The following is a 24,591-nucleotide window of genomic DNA, read 5'->3' as shown; positions in this document are numbered from 1 at the left end:
GGGTGAAGGGTCTATATTTTCTTCTAAAACTTCAGTAAGTCATTTGGGACTAGCTTCACCAAGAAATGACATGAGAAAATGATAAGCTTTCTTCTTTATTTAACTTGCCAGATTTTCAGAATGTCAGCTTGTTATTCCCTCCTGAAAATAAGTTCAATTTTTATTATGCCTATTATTCTGAGAAACACAGTAACTTAAGTGGTGTATTATTTTGCAATGAATGACTTTCCTCTGGCCCTCTACACAGAGTTGCGTGATAAAGAGGAGCACTTTGTTGAACTACCTGCTGAAATTTGCCAGCTCATGATAATTGGATTTTCCAAAGATATTGGGAGCTCATTATCACTGTTGCCATCGATCATGCATCGTCTTGAAAGCTTACTTGTCGCTATTGAACTTAAGGGCTGGCTATCTGCTTCTTTCCCTGAGGGAAGGGAAGTAACAATAGATCATGTAAGGAATTCTTCCATCCTCAGTAGCTATGTTGCGCGGACTCTCCAAAATGCTGCCGCACCCGTGTCGGATCTTAAAATGCACTACTTTGGAGAATTTGACCCACACCGACGACACTTTGGGAGAGTCCGAGCAACATAGCTTAGTAGTATTTCTCAATCAAACACATCTGTTTTACATCTTTCACTTGTTCATAGCATATGAATCATGCCAGATACAGTACCTAGTTTACTATTAATTGCCTAGAACTGGACCAGGTTCTTGAAGCACTTACTACAGAGAAATGCAATGAACCTTTTTCTCTTGAAAGGCTTGAAGTGCTTGGTGATGCATTTCTCAAGTTTGCAGTTGGGAGGCATGTCTTTCTTACATACGATGCCTTTGACGAAGGACAGTTAACTAGAAGGCGCTCAAACATTGTGAACAATTCCTATCTGTACACGATAGCAGTCAGAAACAATTTACAGGTACATGGTGTTGCTGAAAACTCTAAATGCTAGATATGGACAGGTTTTCAGTGATATGACAGCACATCTTTTATGTTCAGATAAGAGAATGCGTGCTTTTTCTTGTTTCAAAACATGGCTTTTGAATTTTTGCAAATTTTACATTATTTCATTGTGAGAAAGTGCAAACACTGCCATTGCTTAACACAAACTCAGATGCACGTGTGGCTCTCTTTTATCTCACATGGCCCCAAAAACAAATAAAAGAGCAGAAATAGAATATATCTTGTTGAAACTTATCAGGAAAAAAAGAAATTCATCTGTGTTGATTAATATGAGGCCTCGAATAATTTGTCATTGTATCAAATAACTTTAATATTATCTCCACTAAACTAATATAATAACCAAGTTAAATTTACTAATAAAACTTTATACCTAGTCGATAACCATAAAGTAGAATGGGACGAAGGGAGTAATAAATATCTGATACATTCATGAGTAACCTATTATTTGATACAATGACAATGAATTCAAGGTATTGAAAATGTGAAAAATTGTATAAACATGGTATGGGTTAAAACATTTCAAGATATTAAATAGAAAGACTACCGTATAAATTGGGATTAAGAGAGCTATAAGATTTGATGATCTCCTCTCCAACCAAGTAAAAGAGGGGATATCCTCTGTGTCTGGAACAGTAAACTTTTTTCTATACATACATTTAACATGTTAAAGATAGTGATATTTGATTAGCTGATAATGAATGTTTTTTTTGTGGCATCATTGGAAAAATTAGTCCTACTACGTTTGTTTGATGTTGTCTTGATACACCTTAATATTCAGTAGTAGCTGACATTTTCTTTTCCTAGTATGAGGAAATGTTTTACTCTGATTGTCACGAGTATGCTGTCCGCTGCACAAATATCCGAATGTTGTCAAGAGCAAGCCATAAACATAAAATGAACATACTCACCATACTAAAATGACTTCCTCAATTTCTAATGAGCTATGTTGTTGGATTCTCGAGTTAGACAGTTCTGCATTTTTCTTTTTGTGTGATAAATAAGACAGCTAGCATTCTGTATCTCAATAATTGAACATAAATATGAATATAAGATGAAACCGCATATCTCTAATGAATTTTTAGAAATCAGAGGCAATTGTGATTTCCTATGAGGGAGGAGGTCATGGAATATACATTAATGTGACTGTATGTGTGTAAATATGTTTTGATTACGTGTTTATATATAAATATATATATTTATGAGCTTTCTCCTTTTAAGATGTTTATACTCTAAGTCAATTGATTTGATTGAATCTCTAAGTTTTTCTTTGTGCCAGGCATTTATTCGTGATCAATCATTTGATCCCAACCACTTTTATGTAGTAGGCCGTCCGTGCCCTGTAATCTGTAACAAACAAACAGAAAAAAGCATACACGGTCAATGTGGTAGTGTAACCGATGGTGCAAAGACTGAAGTTAGGTGTAGCAAATGTCATCAGTGGTTGCGTAAGAAAACAATTGCTGATATAGTTGAAGCCCTTGTTGGCGCTTTTGTAGTTGACAGTGGCTTCAAAGCAGCAATTGCATTTCTTAAATGTATTGGTATCTATACAGATTTCGAAGAATCACAAGTAAAGAGTATTTGCGCTGCAAGCAAAGTCTTTATGCCACTTGCTGATGAAATAGATATTCCTGCCATTGAAAATTTATTAGGTTATCCATTCGTCCATAAGGGTTTGCTCATTCAGGCCTTCATCCATCCATCATATAACAACCACGGAGGAGGTTGCTATCAGGTATGGAATTTCTCTTTTTCAATAGCCTACTTTTCTGTAACTTTCTGGTTGTTGCGTAGGCGATTTTTAGTACTTTGCAGCAACTTCTTTCTTTGAACATTTGATTCCTTTAGCAGAGACTGGAGTTTCTCGGAGATGCTGTCCTCGATTATTTGATCACATCCTATCTATACTCTGTGTACCCAGATCTGAAGCCTGGGCAGTTGACTGATCTGAGATCAGTTTCTGTAAACAACAACACCTTCGCAGTTGTTGCAGTACATCAAAGCTTCCACAGCCGTATACTCTGTGATTCTAGTGACCTCCGTGAGTCAATTACTAGATATGTCAATTTCATTGGAAGACCAGATTCTATGAAAAGGCTGGCTGAAGAGCCATCTTGTCCAAAGGTATTCATTATTTACGAGTTGATGAAATCTTCAATATTGATGGATTCATGAAGTTTCTTATACAGAGTTTATAATAGTTTGTGTTTACACTTATTATAGTATGGAGTATTTGCCCTTCATCAAATAAATGTAAGTGTGAGAAGGCACGGGAGAAAATATGTTATTGATATTGGATGATAAATACAATACAAGAGGTCCCTATTTATAGTTATACACTACAAGGAGATATTACTCCTCTTCCAATGTGGGACAAGACTAAACTATACATATCTGTAAACTAACACTCCCCCTCAAGCCGGTGCATACACATCATATGTACCGAGCTTGTTACACATGTAACTAATACGAGAACCAGAAAGAGACTTAGTGAAAATATCTGCTAGTTGATCATTCGACTTTACAAACTTTGTAACAATATCTCCTGAAAGTATTTCTTCTCTGACAAAGTGACAGTCGATCTCAATGTGTTTAGTCCTCTCATGGAACACCGGATTTGACGCAATATGAAGAGCAGCTTGGTTATCACACACTAGTTCCATCTTGTTGATTTCTCCGAACTTTAACTCCTTGAGCAACTGCTTGACCCAAACTAACTCACACGTCGCCATAGCCATGGCCCGATATTCGGCTTCGGCGCTAGATCGAGCAACTACATTCTGTTTCTTGCTCTTCCACGAGACCAAATTACCTCCTACTAGAACACAATATCCAGACGTAGAACGTCTATCAAAAGGTGATCCTGCCCAATCAGCATCTGTGTACCCAACAATCTGCTCGTGGCCTCGATCCTCGAATAGTAATCCTTTGCCTGGAGCTGACTTTATATACCGAAAAATGCGAATAACTGCATCCCAGTGACTATCACAGGGAAAATCCATAAACTGACTTACAACACTCACCGGAAAAGAAATGTCAAGTCTAGTCACTGTGAGGTAATTCAATTTGCCAACCAACCTCCTATATCTCGTAGAGTCTCTAAGAAGCTCCCCATGTCCAGGCAGAAGCTTAGCATTCGGATCCATAGGAGAGTCAATAGGTCTGCAACCCATCATTCCAGTCTCCTCAAGAATGTCTAAGGCATACTTCCGCTGTGAAATAACAATACTTGAGCTAGACTGAGCAACCTCAATACCTAGAACATACTTCAATGTGCCCAGATCCTTAGTCTGGAAGTGCTGAAAAAGATGTTGCTTCAGATTAGTAATACCATCCTGATCATTATCAGTAATAACAATATCATCAACATAAACCACTAGATAAATACACAGATTAGAAACGGAATGCCGATAAAACACAGAGTGATCAGCCTCACTATGAGCCATGCCGAACTCCTGAATAATTGTGCTGAACTTACCAAACCAAGCTCGAGGGGACTGTTTCAAACCATATAGTGACCTGCGCAATCTGCACACACAACCATTAAACTCCCCCTGAGCAATAAAACCAGGTGGTTGCTCCATATAAACTTATTCCTCAAGATCACCGTGGAGAAAAGCATTCTTAATGTCTAACTGATAAAGAGACCAATGACGTACAACAGCCATGGACAAAAAGAGACGAACAGATGCTACTTTAGCCACGGGAGAGAAAGTATCACTATAATCAAGCCCAAAAATCTGAGTATATCCTTTTGCAACAAGACGAGCCTTAAGCCGATCAACCTGGCCATCCGGACCGACTTTGACTGCATAAACCCAACGACAACCAACAGTAGACTTACTTGCAGGAAGAGGAACAAGCTCCCAAGTGTCACTCGCATGTAAAGCAGACATCTCGTCAATCATAGCATGTCGCCATCCTGGATGAGATAGTGCCTCACCTGTAGACTTAGGGATAGAAACAGTGGACAAAGAAGATATAAAAGCATAATGAGGTGACGACAGACGATGATAACTTAAACCGACATAGTGGGAATTAGGATTAAGTGTGGATCGTACACCTTTGCGGAGTGCAATTGGTTGACTAAGAGGAGACAAGTCTGCAGTAGGTGCAGAATCTTATGCGGGGCGTGAATCATCTGGGCCTGATGCTGGAAGTAGACGACGATGATAAGTCAAGAGTGGTGAAGCTGCAGAAGGTTGAACTGGATTATGTGGAGGAACTGGAGCTATAGGTGGTGGAGCTACAACTGGAGCTGTAGGTGGTAGAGCTGGAGTGACTGAATCTCCAAAAGATGAAACTGGTAGTACCTCAGAAATATCTAAGTGATGACCTGAACCTGTGAAGTATGATTGGGTTTCAAAGAAGGTAACATCAACGGACATAAGGTACCGTTGGAGGTCATGAGAGTAGCATCGATACCCCTTTTGTGTTCTCGAGAAACCCAGAAATACGCACTTAAGAGCACGAGGAGCTAACTTATCTGTTCCTGGAGTAAGGTTATGGACAAAACAAGTGCTTCCAAAGATACGGGGTGGAAGAGAGAACAAAGGTAAGTGGGGAAATATGACAGAGAATGGAACTTGGTTCTGGATAGCTGAAGATGACATACGATTAATAAGATAGCAAGATGTAAGAAGTGCATCCCCCAAAAACGCAATGGAGCATGAGATTGTATGAGTAAGGTATGAGCAGTTTCAATAAGATGTCTATTCTTTCTTTCAGCTACCCCATTTTGTTGAGATGAGTACGGACAAGATGTTTGATGAATAATCCCATGAGATTTCATAAACTGCTGAAATTGGAAAGACAAATACTCTCGGGCATTATCACTACGAAATGCGCGAATAGAAACCCCAAATTGATTTTGAATTTTAGCGTGGAAGGTCTGGAAAATAGAAAACAGCTCAGATCGATTTTTTATCAAAAATATCCAAGTGCACCTGGAATAATCATCAATGAAACTGACAAAGTAGCGGAATCCCAAGGTGGAACTGACCCGACTAGGACCCCAAACATCTGAATGGACTAAAGTAAAAGGTGACTCTGCTCGATTATCAAGACGCCGAGGGAAATGGGAGCGGATATGCTTACCGAGCTGACACGACTCACACTCTAGAGCTGACAAGTGAGATAAACCAGATACCATTTTCTGAAGTTTTGACAAAATGGGATGTCCCAACCGTTTATGTAATAAATCTGGTGAATCAGTAACAGAACAAGTTGTAGAAGGAAAACAAGATGTGAGTCCATGTGATTTAGCAAGGATAAGGTAATAAAGTCCGTTTGATTCACGCCCGGTACCAATGATCCGCCCTATACTACGTTCCTGTATAAAAACATGGTCATCAAGAAATAAAACAGCGCATTTAAGTGATTTGGCTAAGCGACTAACAGCTATGAGATTAAAAGGACTATTGGGAACATAAAGGACTGAATCTAAAGGTAAGGAAGGAAGTGGGCTTGCTTGACCTATTGCAGTTGCCATGGTTTGAGACCCATTGGCCATTGTGACTTTTGGAAGAGATTGAGAATACCAAATAGTAGTGAAAAGAGATTTGTTACCAGAAATATGTCTGATGCACCTGAATCAATGACCCAAGACTCAGCGGATGAAGATTGGGAGAAACAAGTCACGTTATTACCTATTTGAACAACAGAAGCTATCTCAGAAGATGTCTGCTTACATGCTTTATACTGAAGGAACTCAATATACTCTGCTAAAGAAACCATCCGACTATTCAAAGCATCGGTTCCCATGTCGCTACAATTTGTAGTAGTAGGATTAACTTGAAATAGTAGAAATAAGTAACTCCTGTTAGAAAACTGAAGAAATAGCTTGAAAAACACTGTTTACAGCAGGAAAACAGAACAATGTTCTTTGCCGGAAACACTGTAGCTCGCCAGAAAATTCCAAAGTTGTCGGAATTTGTCGAAACCATGATGGATAGACTCGGAATTCCTTTGCGAGCAAGCTGTCCTGAAGAAATGTTTTCAAAAAATGGCCGGAAAGGTCACTGTTCACGCCGGAAAAATATAAAAGTGATCGGAATTTGATTTGAATTAGATGGGTAAGCTCGGAATTTTGAGGAGAGCACACTGTCCTGAAGAAGCTTCGCAAAAAAATGGCCGGAAAGTGGCCGGAACCCTCGCCGGAAAAGTTGTTGTTGCCGGCGCGTGGAGGAGCGTGGCGCCTTTTTTGCCGGATAAAATTTCAGGGGTTGGTCGTCGGAGGGTGATCTACCTCGTGGTGATGTTGGTTTTAGCACAACACCGACAGAAAGTGACTTTCACTTAGACAAGCCTTAGGTCACCGGAAAAATTGCACGATGACTAAGTTCTTTCTTCCCGGTTAACGTTGGAATGACGCACAGCGATCTTTTCTCACTAATGCTCTGATACCATGTGAGAAGGCACGGGAGAAAATATGTTATTGATATTGGATGATAAATACAATACAAACCCAAAGGTGTGGCCTAGTGGTCAATGAAGTGGGTGAGAACCATGAGGTCTCAGGTTCAAATCCCAGCGGAAGCAAATACTAGGTGATTTCTTCCCATCTATCCAAGCCTTGGTGGATAGAGTTACCTGGTACCTGTTGCTAGTGGGAGGTGGCAGGTATCCCGTGGAATTAGTCGAGGTGCACGCAAGCTGGCCCGGACACCACGGTTATAAAAAAAAAATACAATACAAGAGGTCCCTATTTATAGCGATACACTACAAGGAGATATTACTCCTCTTCCAATGTGGGACAAGATTACACTATACATATCTGTAAACTAACAGTAAGAATTGTCATTGTAAGTTTTCCTATAAAAGAATCCAGGTATAAGACATTTGAGTCTTCAAATCATTTGATATTATTGCTAGAGGAGCAGATTGTGTATTAGGCAAAACGACATTGTCTCCACAAATAAGGGTAAGAATGTACTTTGTAAAGTGATGTGAAAGGTTTCAGGTGTAAGGCGTATGTCTCTGTCATTCTCCTTTTCTCTTATTTCTCGCGAAATTGTTTGATATTGTTGCACACAGGAGTTGATTGTTTTCCAGTTTAGGTCCTAAACTCTATTCCTGCTCCAGCTTTCTGACATTGGCCTTGCCAGAATAGCGATGTAACTGAAAGAAGTCTCAAAAGACGAACCTAGCTAAGCTAAAATAGTCTGACATTACTAAATGGACTATATTCTGACATGCACTACCTTTTTACCTGGAATGTCCCAAATCACCAAATCTTGCCTGGAAAACAAATTTATTATTTCATTTCTTTTATGAAGGTCATGTGTTCAAGTCGTGACAATAGCTTATGGTGTTGAATAATAAAGAAACTAGGATAAGCTGATTCTAGATCAATATCAATAAAAAGAGGTTCTAGGGCAAGTGAAATTGAAAGCAGTCTATTTATAAAGAGAGTTGGAAAATCCAATCCAGTTGTTTAGAGTAATAATCATGATTAGAGTCAGTTGGATAAAATAACATTCCAATCCACAGCTAGTATTGGGATCAAGGCTTCTTTCCTTTGTTGGATCAGGAATAGACGACTCCAGTTAAATGCTTTTCCAGCAGGTTGAGGCTGCATTCCCACAGGATTGTTATTGCTGGTAAGCCTCGACTGAACAATTAGCGTTTTATCGAGGCTTACCAGCAATAAAGATCCTGTGCTAGAGTAGGGAAAGTCCTAAAGTCCATTCTAGAAAAAAACATAAATTAGGTGTAGTAGCTTTTGATATATGCAAGACCAACTAGTTGGAAATAAATCTTAGTTGTGTTGGTATACCTAATTTGACTCCAATGTTTGCCAGTGTCTTTTAGTTTGTGTAAAAATTTGTACACCCGTGTAGGGTAAGGTTTAGTGAACCTCTAGTTTTAGAGAATCTGTAAGTTGTAATAAAAGATAAATTATTGAGTATTTGAATGAATGCACCCAACTAGAGCGGAATGATATATAAAGGATTCATACAGTCGACTGCAACCAGTTTAGAATTGAGCATAGTCTTTTTTTCTTTTCCTAGGTAAGTGAGAAAGGAGCTTTATTGCCTAACCTTGCAGCAGTATATTTAGAGCTGAAATAGTGAGGAGAAAAGGTGGATGTTAATAGTTCATTAATGGGTAAAGCAGTGGAGGCTTTGGGCTCTAGCATTGTAATTCAGGGATGCTCTGGTCCTGTTAATAGTTCATGACAGTATCTTTGCTAAAGCATTAAGAAGAAAGATGAAGAATACCTTGGTATTGCGAGTCTATTGGAGTAAAAGAATAGTGAGAAATAGAAGAAGAAGCAATCAGAGTCAGGTACTTGAACATGAGCATCAGATATATGTTTTTATCTAACTCAGGTGCATGCAATTTTAGATATACCTTAACCTTACATGGAAGGATTCTTACGAGGTACAATGCCCATGCCGTGCCCAATTGACAGGTGTGCATCTGGACAAATGAAGAGTCCTGATAATGTAATGCATAAAGCACCGAGAAGCCACAGAAGATTCGCCAAAGCCATAGGCATTTTCCAACCATTAATATAAAAGAATATGGAGTTGTTCCATGGGCTACGTACAGAACAATATGGAGTTGTTCTTGCCTCTATTTGTAGAACATTATGAAATTCTATGTACTACATGCAAGATGTTTACCCGCATTCCTACTAAACAATATGGGAACTTCTGCATTTTAGCTTCTTGGATGGGTAGGGCTCCAAAGAAAATGAGAATCATTGAATTATTCAGGTGACGTTAACTAAATAATGTGCTATTTATTATAAATCGATGAACTGCAAATCCTAGGTTAAAAAATTTAACCCTATCAAGATAAAGATATTGATAGGGTAATAGACATGGTTAGCAGGTAACGTAACCTAAAATAAGATTTGAACCTATACCATAAGCATCCTTGAAAGGTTGGGCCACAAACTTACTAAAAGCAGATGTTTTCATGTTCTTTCTTAAGTTGTCTCTTGCATCATTGCACCTCCTTGTTTAAAAGAGAGTTTGTTGTCCAGTAAAAAAGCAAAGAGATTAGGGCTACTGAAAAGGAATGTTAGTCAAGTAAATTGGGTTCTGATGGTATACATGGAAGCATTTGTATATATCAAATAATACTGGGGTTGATTGCTTCTCTCCTGAGCAGTAAGGAAAATTGTTCAATCATTTCTTTTGCTGAAGCATTTGTATATATCAAGTAATACCGGGGTTGATTGCTTCTCCCCTCTCCCCTGAGCAGTAAAGAAAATTGTTCAATCATTTCTTTTGCTGAACCTTTGAAAGATGAATCCTCATTGTGCTCTCATGTTTACTGGTTGGTTCAGGCCCTTGGCGACCTGGTGGAGTCTTGTATGGGTGCAATCCTGCTTGACACAGGGTTTGACTTGAACCGTGCTTGGCATATAATGCTCTCCTTCTTAAAGCCCGTCATGAGCTTTACCAGGTTGCAGCTTAATCCAAAAAGAGAACTCCATGAACTTTGCCAGTTTCATGGCTGGCATCTAAAGTTCCTGGTTTCAAAAAAAGATAGCAAATATCTAGTTGAGGCCAATGTGAGTGGGAAGAATGTTTCTGAAGCGGCTTCTGCTCCCAATATCAATAAAAAAGCTGCCAAAAGAATGGCTGCCCAGCAAGTACTTTCAAGCTTGACGGTATGCATCTTACTAGTTCCTGTGCTGTTATTTCTTCTTGTTGGAGCTCTTTTCCTGTATGTTACATGATCAAAATGAATGTCTCCCCCCACTCCACCCCGTCCCTTGCCCACCCCAACCCCCTCCCAAAACCACCACTCCCCCAAAAACTCCGCTCCAACCCCCCCCCCCCCGCCCAAACCCCCCACACACCCTAACCGCATGACCCATCCCACCCCCCAACCACCACCACCACCCAAAAAAAAAACCACCCCCATAATGTCTGTCTAGGTTATAAATGCTCTTGAGATAATATTTTTTGCTTACTAACGAAATACCAGAAAATAAGTAAGAAAACCACTTATTTTTCAGGAAAAATTTTCCGTGGAAAACATTTTCCTTTCATACCAAGTACTCGCCAAGTCACTGATGACTTGAATCACTTGGCTTGCTCAGGAAAACCTTTGATGCTGCGTGGATTGTTAGTGAGATTTTAACCTTAGGGTATTTGGGTATTGGTTGTAGCAACTAGCTAGAATGCTAAGGTCCTACAGTGAGGGGCTTTGGTGGCTGTACTATGCTGAATTTGGGTGCAAACCTAGACCATGTCATGATCACCTTCTTTCAAATGCCATGTATGAGAAAGAGTGGTTTTTTTTGCAATAATTTGGTGCATGGTTGCAGGCCTCTCCCATGGTGTTCTGTTGACTAATCCTAAAAGAATTTTGAGATCTCTGTAACTTTAATAATTATTTTTAGCTCCAAAATATTGTAATCCTGCTGTTGTGCTCTTCTTCGTTATGAACGAACTTTCTCCTCATACAATAAAATAGTACGAAAACATCGATTTTGGTGGCTTATTGCTCAAATTGATTTCTTCTCGTGACATCACTGTTCTTGTAGCACAGACTTTCTTGTTGATTCCATCATTCAAGTCTTTACTCACCCCAACATCAGGTTGCTGCTTTATGTTGATAATCTCTTCAGCAGTTTTGCTGGAGGAGCATGATTGAGATCACTGAACTGCTTGCTCTCACAGCTTTCTTCATTTATGTGATACCACCGTGGTGTTACAAAGTTATATTTGGTCTTTGTAGTGGATCAAGTTGCAGAGAATGTTCTCATTGCATTCACGCTCTGTACTAGTGATGAGTCTTGCCTAAAGGATTATGACAGTAGGTAGTCATCAGATACAGAGCTCAAAAGAGGCTGTTCAAGCACTTAGTGACTATAGCTTTATCCATTAGTTCAGGGAGCCAACTTTCTTGCTCCATTTTCGTTTCTAGACCTTCAAAAGTAATAAAAATTGTTCAACTCCTTGGGGAAGAACTTCTTAGCACCCCTTAATTTGTGCTTCAGAAATACAACCCCCCCCCCGCCGAATAAAACAAGGCATAAGCTGATGTATATAATTTTGGATAATACATAAGGACCCCTCAAACTTGTCCCAAATTTCCCCTTACAACCTTAAACTTTGCAGGGGTCGTATTACTCCCTGAACAACTTCTAAGTGGTATTAGTACCCCTTTGTTGGCCAACCCCTGTTTTAAGGAAAGGAAGTGCTTAGCATGCAATTCTTGCTTCCACGTGTCAATTTCATTTTAAAAACTTTTTGTCATTTTACCCCTAAACTATGTGAAATGGATCATTCATGTCCTTTAATTCAAATCAATTATTGTGGTTTAATTTTAAGCTTCAACACGTGGCGATTTGTGGTGCTAATCATTTTCCATTAGTAGAAAAGGGCAAGTGTAGACCATTTTGGTAACAACAGGGGTAGTTTCAACCCCAACTTCTTATAAAAGGAAACCATTTCTCATAGTTCAGGAGCAACTATGTACCTTCGCCATGCATTTAACAAAAAATTATCTTGCAAAAACAAATTATAAAACTTCTTTTTGGTCCCTCACACTCTTAAAGAGAGAATGATGAACACTTTCTATGCCAGGTGACTGAGAAAGGGGGCATTAATTCCACTTGAAAGTTTTTTAGGGGGGTACTAGGACCCTCACAATGTTCAAGGTCGTAATGGGAAATGGGGACAAGTTTCATGGATCAGTTTACATTGCCTTATGAGCATTCAGAGTAGAGAAATGCATCTCTATGCATAAGGAAAGATAATGATTTATCACTAAAACCTATAACATTTCTCGCAGAACTTCGCAAGTTTCTCACTTTAGTTGATAAATTACCTAGTTTTGGCAAATAATTTATTGACTGGTTTACATAATATCAAGTATGCTTCGATGTTCCTTTTGCCTTCTATTTTTACTTCTCTTCTTCAAATGTCTCTCTGGTCAGTGAGACAGTGACAACACTTATGCTACTTTTGTTCTTTGCTTCTCTCAGCAGTTGCATGCTGATCAGGCGTCGTTACTATAGATGTCAGCTCTTCTTATCTGATTTTATCATTGTTTCTGCAGTTTGATTTCCATTTTAGTATTCCAATCTTAGTACCTCCCTTATCGGACTTCTCTTATATAGCTATTTTGCAGTTCAGTAATGTCTTCCAATGTGCAGGCTCAAGGCTATAGGCGCAAGTCTAAATCGCTGGAGCAAGTGGTAAAAACAGCTAAAAAGATGGAAGCTAAACTGATAGGATATGATGAAACACCCTGTGTTCTTACTGCTAGGTGCAATGACGTGGAGAAGAACGAAGCCTCTGAAAGTGATCGTGACTTGATAGTATTCCCTATTAGTGAAGAACTTGCAAGAAATTGCAATTTCAAGTTAAAGCCTGCGAGAAAGTTGGCCCCAGAGGCAGCTGTACAATGCAATTCTGAGCAGACCATCGTGCCTAATGGTTCTAATTCAGATTCAAAAGCTACAGGTATCAATAACAAGGATCTCTATCTGCTTATTTATCCATGTTGTCATTCTCTTACTCCAAAATAATTCAGGTGGTGCAATAAATGGATCGGCAAAGTCAATTTTGCATGAAGTTTGTGCTGCCAACTGCTGGAAACCTCCTAGATTTGAATGTTGCAAGGAGACAGGGCCAAGCCACTTGAAAGAGTATGTAGTGAACTAGTAAAAAGTAGCTTTTATTTTCATTCCAGAATTTTGAGCAGATTCCTGCAATCATGAAAACGTAAACTAAACCGTAATGAACAAAATGCATTAACTAATTACTCATCTCAAAGTAATTATTCAGCATTGTAAAATATCGAGTTTCATGAAATGGCCCAAAATTGTAAAATGACAAGTTGTACTGGAAAATAACATTTGACATTAGGGGTGACAAGTGGGCCGGTCCCGGGTCTTAAATAAACAGGCTAAACGGTCCCGAGCTAAACGTGCTTTTTGTAGGAACCGGCCTGGGACCGAGCTCACGAGCTCATGGTCCCGGGCTAAACGGGCTGGGGTCGTGGTCCCAACGGGCTAAATGGGTCCAACGGCTAAGCAGCAATTTTTTTAAAAAAAGTTAAATAAAAATTAGAGACAAAAAGATGTTAAAAAAATATCTAAGGTAATGCCTTGTAAATTTATTATAGAATTGTGACCTAATTTTTTAATTCAAATTTTTAGACAAAAATATTGTAAAAAGATATTCAAAGCAATGCCTTGTAATTTTATTATAGCAATAAAAAATATGGCAATATCTTTCTTAGTCTTCCTCCCCCTATGGAATGAGCACAACATGGTGCTAATGAGCACAACAAGGTGCTAATAACACCATTGAGAAGAAAAAGGAACCAATCAAGATGTGCCAAAATACAAGTTACATAATACATACTATTTTTTGTCCATACAAGTTACATGATATTTTTTACAAACTTCATAAATCCTTCAAGGTTCGGAGGAAGTTCCGTTGGTGGTGGCGGAAAAGTAGCTTGGTCATCGCCGCTTCCATTGTCGGGCGAAGCAGCATCCTCAGCAAGTTCAGCTAGCATTTCTTCGTAAGCTTCGTCTACCTCTGGTTGTAATTCAGCCAAGTCCAAAATTTCTTCTTTCCGAACGGATTCAATCTCTGAAAAGTACTGATTTTCCAAGTTCTCCCTCATAGACGCTCTATAATCACAGATTTGAAGTCTTGCTTGACTGAAAGCGCTCTCTGATGCCACGATTGAAGCTTGAATAGTTAAAATGTCTCGGGTCATCCTTGAAAGAATTGAAAAGTATTTTCTTTGTCCTTCCACCATTGCAAAATATTAAAGGTGCCATCGGGATTCACTTCCTCAAGTTGCTGCGACATATAAACTTCAAGCTCATTTAGTTGTGAAAAATAATTACTACTAGAACCAAATTGTAACAACCTTAATATTGTTTTACTATTTTTTGGAATAAAGTAAGTAATAGTAGCAACCTCACAATTTTTTCACTATTTTGTTTTGATAAAGTAAACAATTGTAGCAAATATAGAACAAAATTAGAGAGAGATTTAGATAGATTGATATTGATTTTGTAAGAAAATGAAAGAATGAGAGGGTATTTATAGTAGAAAATAGGGAAAAAGTGTAATAATAAAAAGTTTGGTGTTAAAACTAAGTTGGGGGAGTTAAATGGCTATTTTTTAAACCCTCAACAGCTCTTTTTTTTCAAACAACAAACGGCTCTTTTTTTAAAAATAAAATATTCGTTGGACCCGCCAAGGGACCGATCCGGTCCCGGTCTCTTGGCGGGTAAACGGGTCCGGTCCTAACGGTTCCTAGCTAAGAACCGGTCCACCTCTAGCAGGCCTAACAGTCCCAGTCCGTTTAGCCCACTTAGCCCATGGGCCCGGCCCACTTGCCACTCTTATTTGACATTCATGAATGAAGCCTAGGAAACTTATGCCTCCAACAAGTACCGATAAGAAATGGAACTTGGGCCTAACTCAACCCCAATAGTTAGCTCATGAAGTAAGGATTTTTCAAGACCATGTAAGGAGACCAAAAGTCTCATCCACAACTGATGTAGGTCTCTAACACCCCCTCCCTACGCACACACACCGACACACAAGCTCAGAACTGGACATTTGGAGTGTAAATATAATATGGGCCCATACTGAATACGGAAGATAAATTAACACATGATGATATACTGAAAGTTTGAATGATATAAATCAAGTGCGGAAATACTAACATAAATCTGAAACGTATTTGTAGCCAACATTGCTTAACATGAAAAGTGTGTGACTCTGTCTAACTGTTACTCTAGTCTATGAAGCCTCTAATGAAGTACTGAAAATACTGACTATCTATAAATACTGAAAGATTGCAAAGTGATGATAATGCCCCGAAAGAACTAGGGATCACCAAATAGCTGGTACGAGAATCCTAGCGCTCTGAATCATCAACCTGTAGATCATTACCTGTATCGTGAGATGCAGGCCCCGGGCAAAAGGGACGTGAGTACATTTGAATTGCACTGGTATGTAAAGCAACTGAAAGAAAGAATTATAAATGCTGAAACTGAAACTAAGCTGATAACTGAGAATTGATAACTGAAATGATAACTGAACAAAGGAAGTAAGGATATGAATATTCTCTCTTCTGAATGATGAACAACCTGTTTATCTGAATAAACTACGGCCTCGAGCCCAATATATATGTGCACAAGCTACGGCCTCAGGCCCAAAAATGTATAAAGCATCAACTACGGCCTCAGGCCCAAACATGCATAAAGCATAAACTACGGCCTCAGGCCCAAATACAGGTGTTCAACATTCAGGGATTTAAAAACATGAACTGAGAATCGTACTGTAATACATGATACTGAACGATATTGAGTTACATGATACTTGAATGATGAATAGAATTGAACTAAGACATGTATTCATGAACTGATTATGAGGACTTATGTTTCAACTATTTATGGCATGCTGGTAATCTAGGCTGAGACTCATGGGAGTTAACACAAGTCTATATTGATTACGCACTGAGCCCACAACGTTCGGAATGAAAGTCATGAACGAATTATGAAGCTAGAGAATAGAAGTTCTGCAATTATTCAGGGAACTAGGCTTAACTATATTTCTGAGGCAATTAGTAACGTCTACAACTATTCATGGAACTGAGGCATAATTACTTTCTGAGGAAATTTGTAATAGTCATAAGAATGAGACGTAGGGAGAATCATTAACATTCCCAAACGTAGAGAGTTAGCCTCGCATACCTTAACTTCCTTCTCTTGAGCGTAATACAACATTCGCCAACCCTTTCAACTTTAATCTATATCAATACAAGTCAAAGGGATTCCATATTAGCAATAATACTTATGTTTTGGCCGCTTAGGCCTTTTATCAAACACTTGGTAGGCATAAAGCTTCATAGTCCTTATTAATGATGTTTCTACACCCAACAACCCATTCTTTTGCTCCTAGATAATACTAAAATCTCAAATTGTTATAATCAATACCATTCTTCATCACTCGTAAGATAAACAACACCCTTTAACCAATAATCAACAATCAATAACCCAAACCTATAACCGTTCATGCTTTTCTATTAAACTCATCAACTCATATCTCATGAACATAGAGTCTATAATCAATGGTATAATCAATTAGAGAGTGAAGACATTACCTTTTTTAAGTTCAATCCTCTTGAATTCGAGTTCTAGGGTTCCTTCTCTCAACAATGATGCCCCAATCGAATATCTAACAATTTGGAGGGTTTACCCATGTTAATAAGGTATTGAGGAATTGAAATCAACTTAGAATCACCATTCGAACTTACCTTGGATGGTGGAGGGACCTTGGGAGAGCTTCTTGAGAGCTTCCCTTTCTAGAGCAAATTTTTGTGTTTTGGGGTGGGGGGGACGAAGTAGGGCTTTAAAAATGACCCCCCAGGTACGCACCTGAAGGCCTGACCGCGCAAAATGGCAGTAGCACTGCCTCAAGTGCGCGGCCGCGCACGTGACCCTCTGGGCGCGCACCTGGCCGCGCATATTGTGCACTGCTCTGTAAAACACACGTAACGTTTTGCACAGAGATACGTTTGGGCTCCATAATATATCGTTGGAAAGCTATTTCAAAGGGCTATAAATTTACGACATTCTTCTAGAAGGCAGTACCTTCCATAAACTTAGTCGATTTTATTGAATCTTATGCACCTCACTCTCCATCTTGATTCCAAAACAACTATTTCCACTGATACTCATCCCGATGGGACTTCATATGTCTAAAATATCAAATTAATACCCATTTAACATATCCACACCTAGTCCAAATGTACGGGGTGTTACAAAGATAATGGACCTTGAGCCTAATTCAACCCGAAAAGTTAGCTCAAAAGGTGAAGATTGGCCAAGACCATATAAGGAGACCAATTACTCCATCCACAACCGATGTGGGGAATCTACCAAGTAGAAATCAATGCACCATATAGAAGAAAAGTTCAGCTTGAGATGGGAGGATATATGCAATCATACTTTGTATCTGGTTAATTTCTGCACTATTTGATTGTTTAAATTTTTATTTTGCACTTGTAGTTCTCAAGTTTAATTCTTGGAACCTATTAACATAAAGAAAATCCTTGCTGGTTATGTGGTTTAATGCTGTCCTTGGGAATCCATGTCTTTAAGTTTGTCATCTGATCTAACCAGAAAAGGTAAAAACCACTAACATCATCCTCAATTTCTTGATTATTTCTGTGCACTGAAAATCCTTGACATTTTATAGCCTATGGCACCTACCTTTATTGTGAGAGGGAGGGATGGAGGGAGAGGTGTTAAAGTAAATAGCTTATGTTGTGCCCAACCCCCCCCCCCCCATGTTCTCCAAACTGCATACATTATGTCCCCTCTTTAATTTTACAAAATCGTCTTCAGGTTTACTTTTCGGGTGGTGGTGGAAATTGAAGAAACCTCGAGAGTTATAGAGTCTTGTGGAGCTCCTCGGGCGAAAAAGAAAGATGCAGCTGAGGATGCAGCGGAAGGGGCACTTTGGTTCTTGAAGCAGGAAGGATATATGTTCAATAACTGAGAGTGCTTACCCTCTGAATACTGACTTAATTAAAAGTAACAAAAAATGTATGTATGATCTTTAGCGCAACGATAATACGGCTGTATGTCTATCCTATATGTATACAGGTATATAATTTGTATATTAACCAGGTGATAAAGGGGTCTTTCTCACTCACTCCTGGTGTCGCTGCAAATAGAATAGGTGCTAAATGATGTAATTAGTTGTACTTGGCAAATTGCTTTAGGCATTGAAATCATATCAGGCCTGCCATTTTTTGGAGGTCATCCCATTCTTGGTGGGAAAAAAAGTATCCCATTCTTGGTGTTTTTATTTCAATTCTCTTTTTTCTTCATTTTTTTGTTCGCTTTCTTCTTGATTAAACCAGTCAGTCTCACAGATGCCTGCTACTTGAAATTCCTGTGCTATTGCCGTTGAGTGTAAATGAGGGAAAAGATTACCTTACAGAGTATGTAGGAACTTGCTAATTTGTACCAAGTCTGTCATTTTCTATTATCAGTTTTACTTAATTGTTTCTTATGATATAACGTTAATTTAACAAGAAAATGATAGGCACTTCTTTTTCTTTCAAGGTATAATAGTAGAAAATACAATTCTAAGCAAGCCAACGTTAGAATAACGTGATGTGATGGCGCCTAACATTTTACTTGTTAGGCAAGCCAACGTTAGAATAATTTTAGCCATTTTTAACACTTCAAATTGAATAATAATAAAGAAACCAATATAATCGAAATAAATCTAGAATAGAATGAGTAAACCAAAAATTAACAATGATGTCTAAATACCATCCTAGAACTGGTGTGACAAGTGCACGAACGACTAGAATAATATAAATAATGGTCTGAATGAAAGTAAAACTGTCTAAAATGAAATAAACAGCTAGGATAAGGTAGAAGGGGACTTCAAGGTTTGCGCACGTCAATATATCTACCTCAAGCCTCCGTATGCGATAATTCGAGTTGGCGCACCTCACGTATAGTTAGGTCCAGTACCAAAATCTGCACAAGAAGTGGAAAGTGTAATGTGAGTACAACCGACCCAATGTACCCCGTAAGTGTCGAGCCTAACCTTGACGAGGTAGTGACGAGGCTATGATAGGACACTCACGTAAATAAACATGTACAAACATATATATATATATATATATGTGTGTGTGTGTACGAGACAGCAACAAAATAGAGATTTAACAATGTATAATTGGGAATGGACATGCCAAAGGGGAAAGAGATACGATAACTGCAACAGGTATGACATCACAAGATAGCCAAATAAATCATCAACCAATAAAGACGGACAACATACGGTATAAAGATGGCACGGCATCACCCTTCGTGCTTTAACACTCTCCCTTAGTAAAAATAATATAAATTCGGAAGATAAAATAGCATAGTGAATGTGTTTTATGTCAAATATGATGCCACGATACCAAACCTCAACTTCCAAAATACTCCACCATTACTAATTAAGCAATAATAATGGGAGAAATGATCAATTAAGTAATAATGTAACCTAGGCATGGATATCATAAATAAAAAGGCAATAAATCACAAGGAAACAAATTTCACCCGCATGCTTTATCCCACAACAATACATAAATGCTCGTCACCTCATATATACGTTGTACCCACACGTTAATTATGTAGCAAATCGGCAAACAAGTCATAATCCCTCAAGTCAAGGTTAACCACAACACTTACCTCGCTCCACAATTCAAGCAATCACTCAACCACGGCCTTGCCTTTTGAACAAGCCTCCAAACCAACCAAACCTAGCAATTAATCGGCCAACAATTCAAATTAAGCTTTAGAAACTACTCACAAATTTTAAAGAGGTCCAATTTAGATCATTTTCGAAAAATTTAACGAAAGTCAACCCCATTCCCCCTCCCCCGGGCCCGCATCTCGAAACCTAATAAAATTCACAAAGCCCGAACACTCGTTCCGATACGAGTCCAACCATACCAAAATTAACAAATTCTGATATCGGATCGCCCTTCAAATCCTCATTTTAAATTCTTGAAAGATTTTACAAAAATTCTCATTTCTTCCATTTAATTGTAACGACCCAACCAGTCGTTTTGAGTGTATTAGCCCCGATCCCCTATTTACTGCATTCCCCGTATCTTTTTATGCTTATGTGATTTGGGAGGTTCCGTTTTTGGTTTCGGAGTGTTTTGGGACACTTAGTCCCTAAAATGGAAGCTTAAGTCTTAGGATTTTGACCGTAGTCGGACTATGTGAAGACGACTCCGAAGTGAAGTTTTGTCGGTTCCGTTAGCTCCGTTGGGTGATTTTGAACTTAGGAGCGTGTCTGGATTGTGTTTTGGAGGTATGTAGCTGATTTTGGGTTGAATTGGCGAAAGTAGAATTTTTGGAGATTTTGACCGGTAGTGGACTTTTTGATATCGGGGTCGGATTCCGATTCCGGAAGTTGGAGTAGGTCCGAATGTCAATTATGACCTGTGTGCAAAATTTAAGGTTAATCGAACGTGATTTGATATGTTTCGGCATCAGTTGTAGAAGTTGAAGTTTCAAAGTTCATTAAGTGTGAATTGGAGGGTGATTCGTATTTTTAGCGTTGTTTGATGTGATTTGAAGGCTCGACTAAGTTCATATAGTGTTTTAGAACTTGTAGGTATATTTGGTTGAGGTCTTGGGGGCCTCGTGTTGATTTCGGGTGGTTAACGGATCATTTTGGACTTAGGAGAGATTGCAGATTTCTGGTGTTCTTCAGTTCTTGTTTCCTTCTTCGCGTTCGCGAGGGGAGTCTCGCGTTCTCGAAGAGGAACTGGAGGCAGGCAAAATTTTTGTGCTTCGCGTTCGCGATGAAGGTCTCGCGTTCGCGAAGCACTGAGGTACTTGGTCTACGCGTTCGCGACGGAGGTCCCGCGTTCGCGTGGAGGTATTGGCCAACTGGGTCCCCATGCCCTTTTTGCCTACGCGTTCGCGACGTTGGTCCCGCATTCGTGTAGGGTCGAGCTGAGTGGTCTTCGCATTCGCGACAAGGACATCGCGTTTGCAATGGAAGATTTTGGGCCGAAGTAAATTTGTGCTTCGCGAACGCGAGGGTGTGGTCGCGTTCGCGAAGAAGCTAAGGAAATGCCTGTTAAAGTTTCCAAAATCGAGGGTTGGACATTTTTATCAAAACTTGAGTTTGAGAGCTCGGATTTGGGCGAGATTTTTAGGGATTTTCAGAGACATCAATTGGGTAACGATTCTTCCCTTGATTTTGTTTATATCCCACTAATCTATCACTAATTTCATCTTTTAATTTCGAATTTGGGTGGAAAATTTAGGGAAAATGAGAAGAAGTTTTTCCACTAAGATTTTGGGTTTTGATTGAGATTTTGATATCATATTTGGATAATTTTGGTACGAGTGGACTCGTGAGTGAATGGGTGTTCATATTTTTTGACTTTTACCCGATTTCGAAATGTGGGCCGGGGAGGCTTTTTAGGGCGATTTTCGAAATTCTTGTTAAAGTCTTGATTTCATTAATTAAATTAGTCTATTATAGTTGTATTCATGGTATGAAATTGTTTTGGCTGGAATTGGGCCATTCAGAGTCGGATAATTGAGGAAAGGGCATTCTTACTGATTGATTGAGCTTGGTGCGAGGTAAGTGGCTTGCCTAACCTTGTGCGGGGGAAATCCCCTTAGGATTTGGTACTGTTGTGATATGTGAGCGCCATGTACGCGAGGTGACGAGTACGTACACGAGCTATTTGTTGTAAAACCTGATTTTACTAAGTAGCAACCTGTTTTCCTTTTAATTTGGGTTATACCATTTTCTAAGTAGTAATTTGCTTTTCATTCTTATTTGCGTTATACCAACATGTGTAGTTATCCTGTTTAGTCTAATATCGCATGTCTACAATCTTTAACTGCTTATTTGAACTCTGTGAAGCATGCCTAGTTGATTTTCTATTTTTCCTTGTTCTTTATCAGTATTAACTATAGAAATCTTGTTGTTAACTGTTGTATTTATCAGTTTGAGTTGTGTGTTTACTTTTGAGACTACGAGACAGTTCCTTGGGAGTTCTCCCTGTAAAATTACTTTTGAGACTACGTGGCGGTTCCTCAGGAGTTCTCCCTGCACATTTACTTTTGAGACTACGAAGCGGTTCCTCATGAGTTCTCCCTGCACATTTACTTTTGACACTACAAGGCGGTACCTCACCCCCTATGTCAAACACTTCCTGTATTCCTTTTATTAGACTCTACTGTATAGAAATGCTATTTTTCTTCTGTAGCTTGTGACTTACGATGTTCCAGATTTTGGGAAGACTGTGTATTTATAGAGTATTGGTTATTGTACATGTCGAGCGATATTATTACTAGTTATTCAATTATCCAGTGTTGTTAGTTGCCAAATTTTACTTTCGTTTTGTTATTTTTCGCATTTTGTTAGGCTTACCTAGTCGTAGAGACTAGGTGTCATCACGATGTTATACATAGGGAGTTTGGGTCGTGACACTAATGATATAAAATAGTTATGAAATCACGAAATATAATCAATTTCGGATAAAGAACACTTACCCACCTCATACTCGTGAAAAATCCCTCTGAAATCGCTCAAAGCCGAGGCTTCAAACTCAAAAATGATAAAAATACCAAACCCCGAAATATGTGTTTCTGTCGAGACATGTTCGCCCCTGCGACATATTGGCCGCATATGCGGCGTCGCTTGTGCGAGAGAAGTTCCGCTTTCTGCGGAAGGTCATTGGAGAAATGGCTCTCGCACTTGCAGAAAACTATCCGCTCCTGCGACATTGCAGGTGCGACAAGTAAACGCGCATATATAAGGCCGCTACTGCGCCAGTTTCTCGCTTCGAAGCGCACGCAGGTGCACTTCATTTCTCCGCATATGCGATGGTCCCCAAGCCTAGTATGTTTCCCCTTCTGCGATCAATGTGCTGCATCTGCGGGCTCGCATCTGGGACCAGCCCTCGTAGATGCGGACACACCACAATAGACCTGCCCAACTTAACCAAGAATGATCCAAACGATCCGAAACTCATCTGAGCCCCTCGGGTCCCCGTATGAATATTCCAACATGTCCGGTAATATAACACGGACTTACTTGAGGTCTTAGATCACATCAAACAACGTCAAAACTACAAATCACACCTCGATTCGAACTTAATGAATTTATGAAATTTTCAATTCTATAACTCGCGCGGGAACATGTCAAATCAATTCAGAATAATCTCAAATTTTGCATGTAAGTACCAAATGATATAATAGAGCTACTCTAACTCTCGGAATCATAATCCGAACCCGATATGAACAAAGTCAATTTACGGTCAAACTTAGGAATTCTTTAAACCCTTAAATTTATAGTTTTCGACAAATGGCGTTAAATCAAGCTAGGGACTTCTGAATTCGATTCCGGGCATATGCCCAAGTCCCAAATAATGATACGGACTAATCGGGACCGTCAAAATACTGATCCGGGTATATTTACACAAAACGTTGACCGAAGTCAACTCAATGAGTTTGTAAGACAAAATTTCACATTTTCTTTAGTTTTTCACATTAAATTTTTTCAGAAAAGAGATATGGAGCGCACGCAAAATCGAGGAAGGCTAAACAGAGCTATTTAAGGTCTCGGAATACAGAAATAAAGGTTAAAATTAAAAATGACATATCGGGTCATCACATTTATACATACAAATGGATAAAAAAGAAAATTATCCATCCATATTATCCACTAAAAATAGGTTGGATAATGAACTTTTTAAAAATGAATCAAATATGTATAAAATCTATATTATCCATTTAGAAAATAGATACTCAACGGATAACCAATGTGTTACATTTGCAAAGACTCAAATCGGGAGTCCCTTAAATTTAGAAGACTAGAAATTTCCCCAAAAGTGATCACATTCAAGAAGTCATGGATAATACAAGTATTCATATTATCCATCGATTAACCTATTTTCTATCCATGTTAAATATAGATGGGTCAAATAATTTATTCGTTTTTGCATACCTATTTTCGACCCACACATATCCGCCCCGTCCCGCCCGTTTGTCAACCCTTACATACACTTAATGCAGGAAATACAAAAAATAAATAGAGATAGATTTGATAATGTATTTTTAGTGATTA

At 38.9% G+C, this 24,591-nt stretch overlaps 1 protein-coding gene across 2 annotated transcripts in view; it reads left to right on the top strand.

Annotated features, from left to right (window-relative positions):
* The window catches only part of LOC104093754 (dicer-like protein 4), a 55,549-nt gene extending 36,754 nt beyond the window's left edge, over nucleotides 1-18,795 (top strand). For both annotated transcript variants that reach the window (XM_070188006.1, XM_070188007.1), the window contains 8 exons: nucleotides 248-453; nucleotides 711-920; nucleotides 2,241-2,699; nucleotides 2,816-3,088; nucleotides 10,266-10,592; nucleotides 13,092-13,401; nucleotides 13,472-13,586; nucleotides 18,324-18,795. In XM_070188006.1, the coding sequence (XP_070044107.1) occupies nucleotides 248-453; nucleotides 711-920; nucleotides 2,241-2,699; nucleotides 2,816-3,088; nucleotides 10,266-10,592; nucleotides 13,092-13,401; nucleotides 13,472-13,586; nucleotides 18,324-18,477 (2,054 nt within the window). In that variant the 3' untranslated portion in view covers nucleotides 18,478-18,795. The remainder of the gene's footprint in view (nucleotides 1-247; nucleotides 454-710; nucleotides 921-2,240; nucleotides 2,700-2,815; nucleotides 3,089-10,265; nucleotides 10,593-13,091; nucleotides 13,402-13,471; nucleotides 13,587-18,323) is intronic.
* Nucleotides 18,796-24,591: the final 5,796 nt, after the last annotated feature.

The sequence above is a fragment of the Nicotiana tomentosiformis genome, chromosome 11, assembly GCF_000390325.3.
Source record: "Nicotiana tomentosiformis chromosome 11, ASM39032v3, whole genome shotgun sequence".
Taxonomy (NCBI): domain Eukaryota; kingdom Viridiplantae; phylum Streptophyta; class Magnoliopsida; order Solanales; family Solanaceae; genus Nicotiana; species Nicotiana tomentosiformis.
The sequence above is the reverse complement of the archived record's forward strand: the minus strand, read 5'-3'. Positions and strand labels throughout refer to the sequence as shown.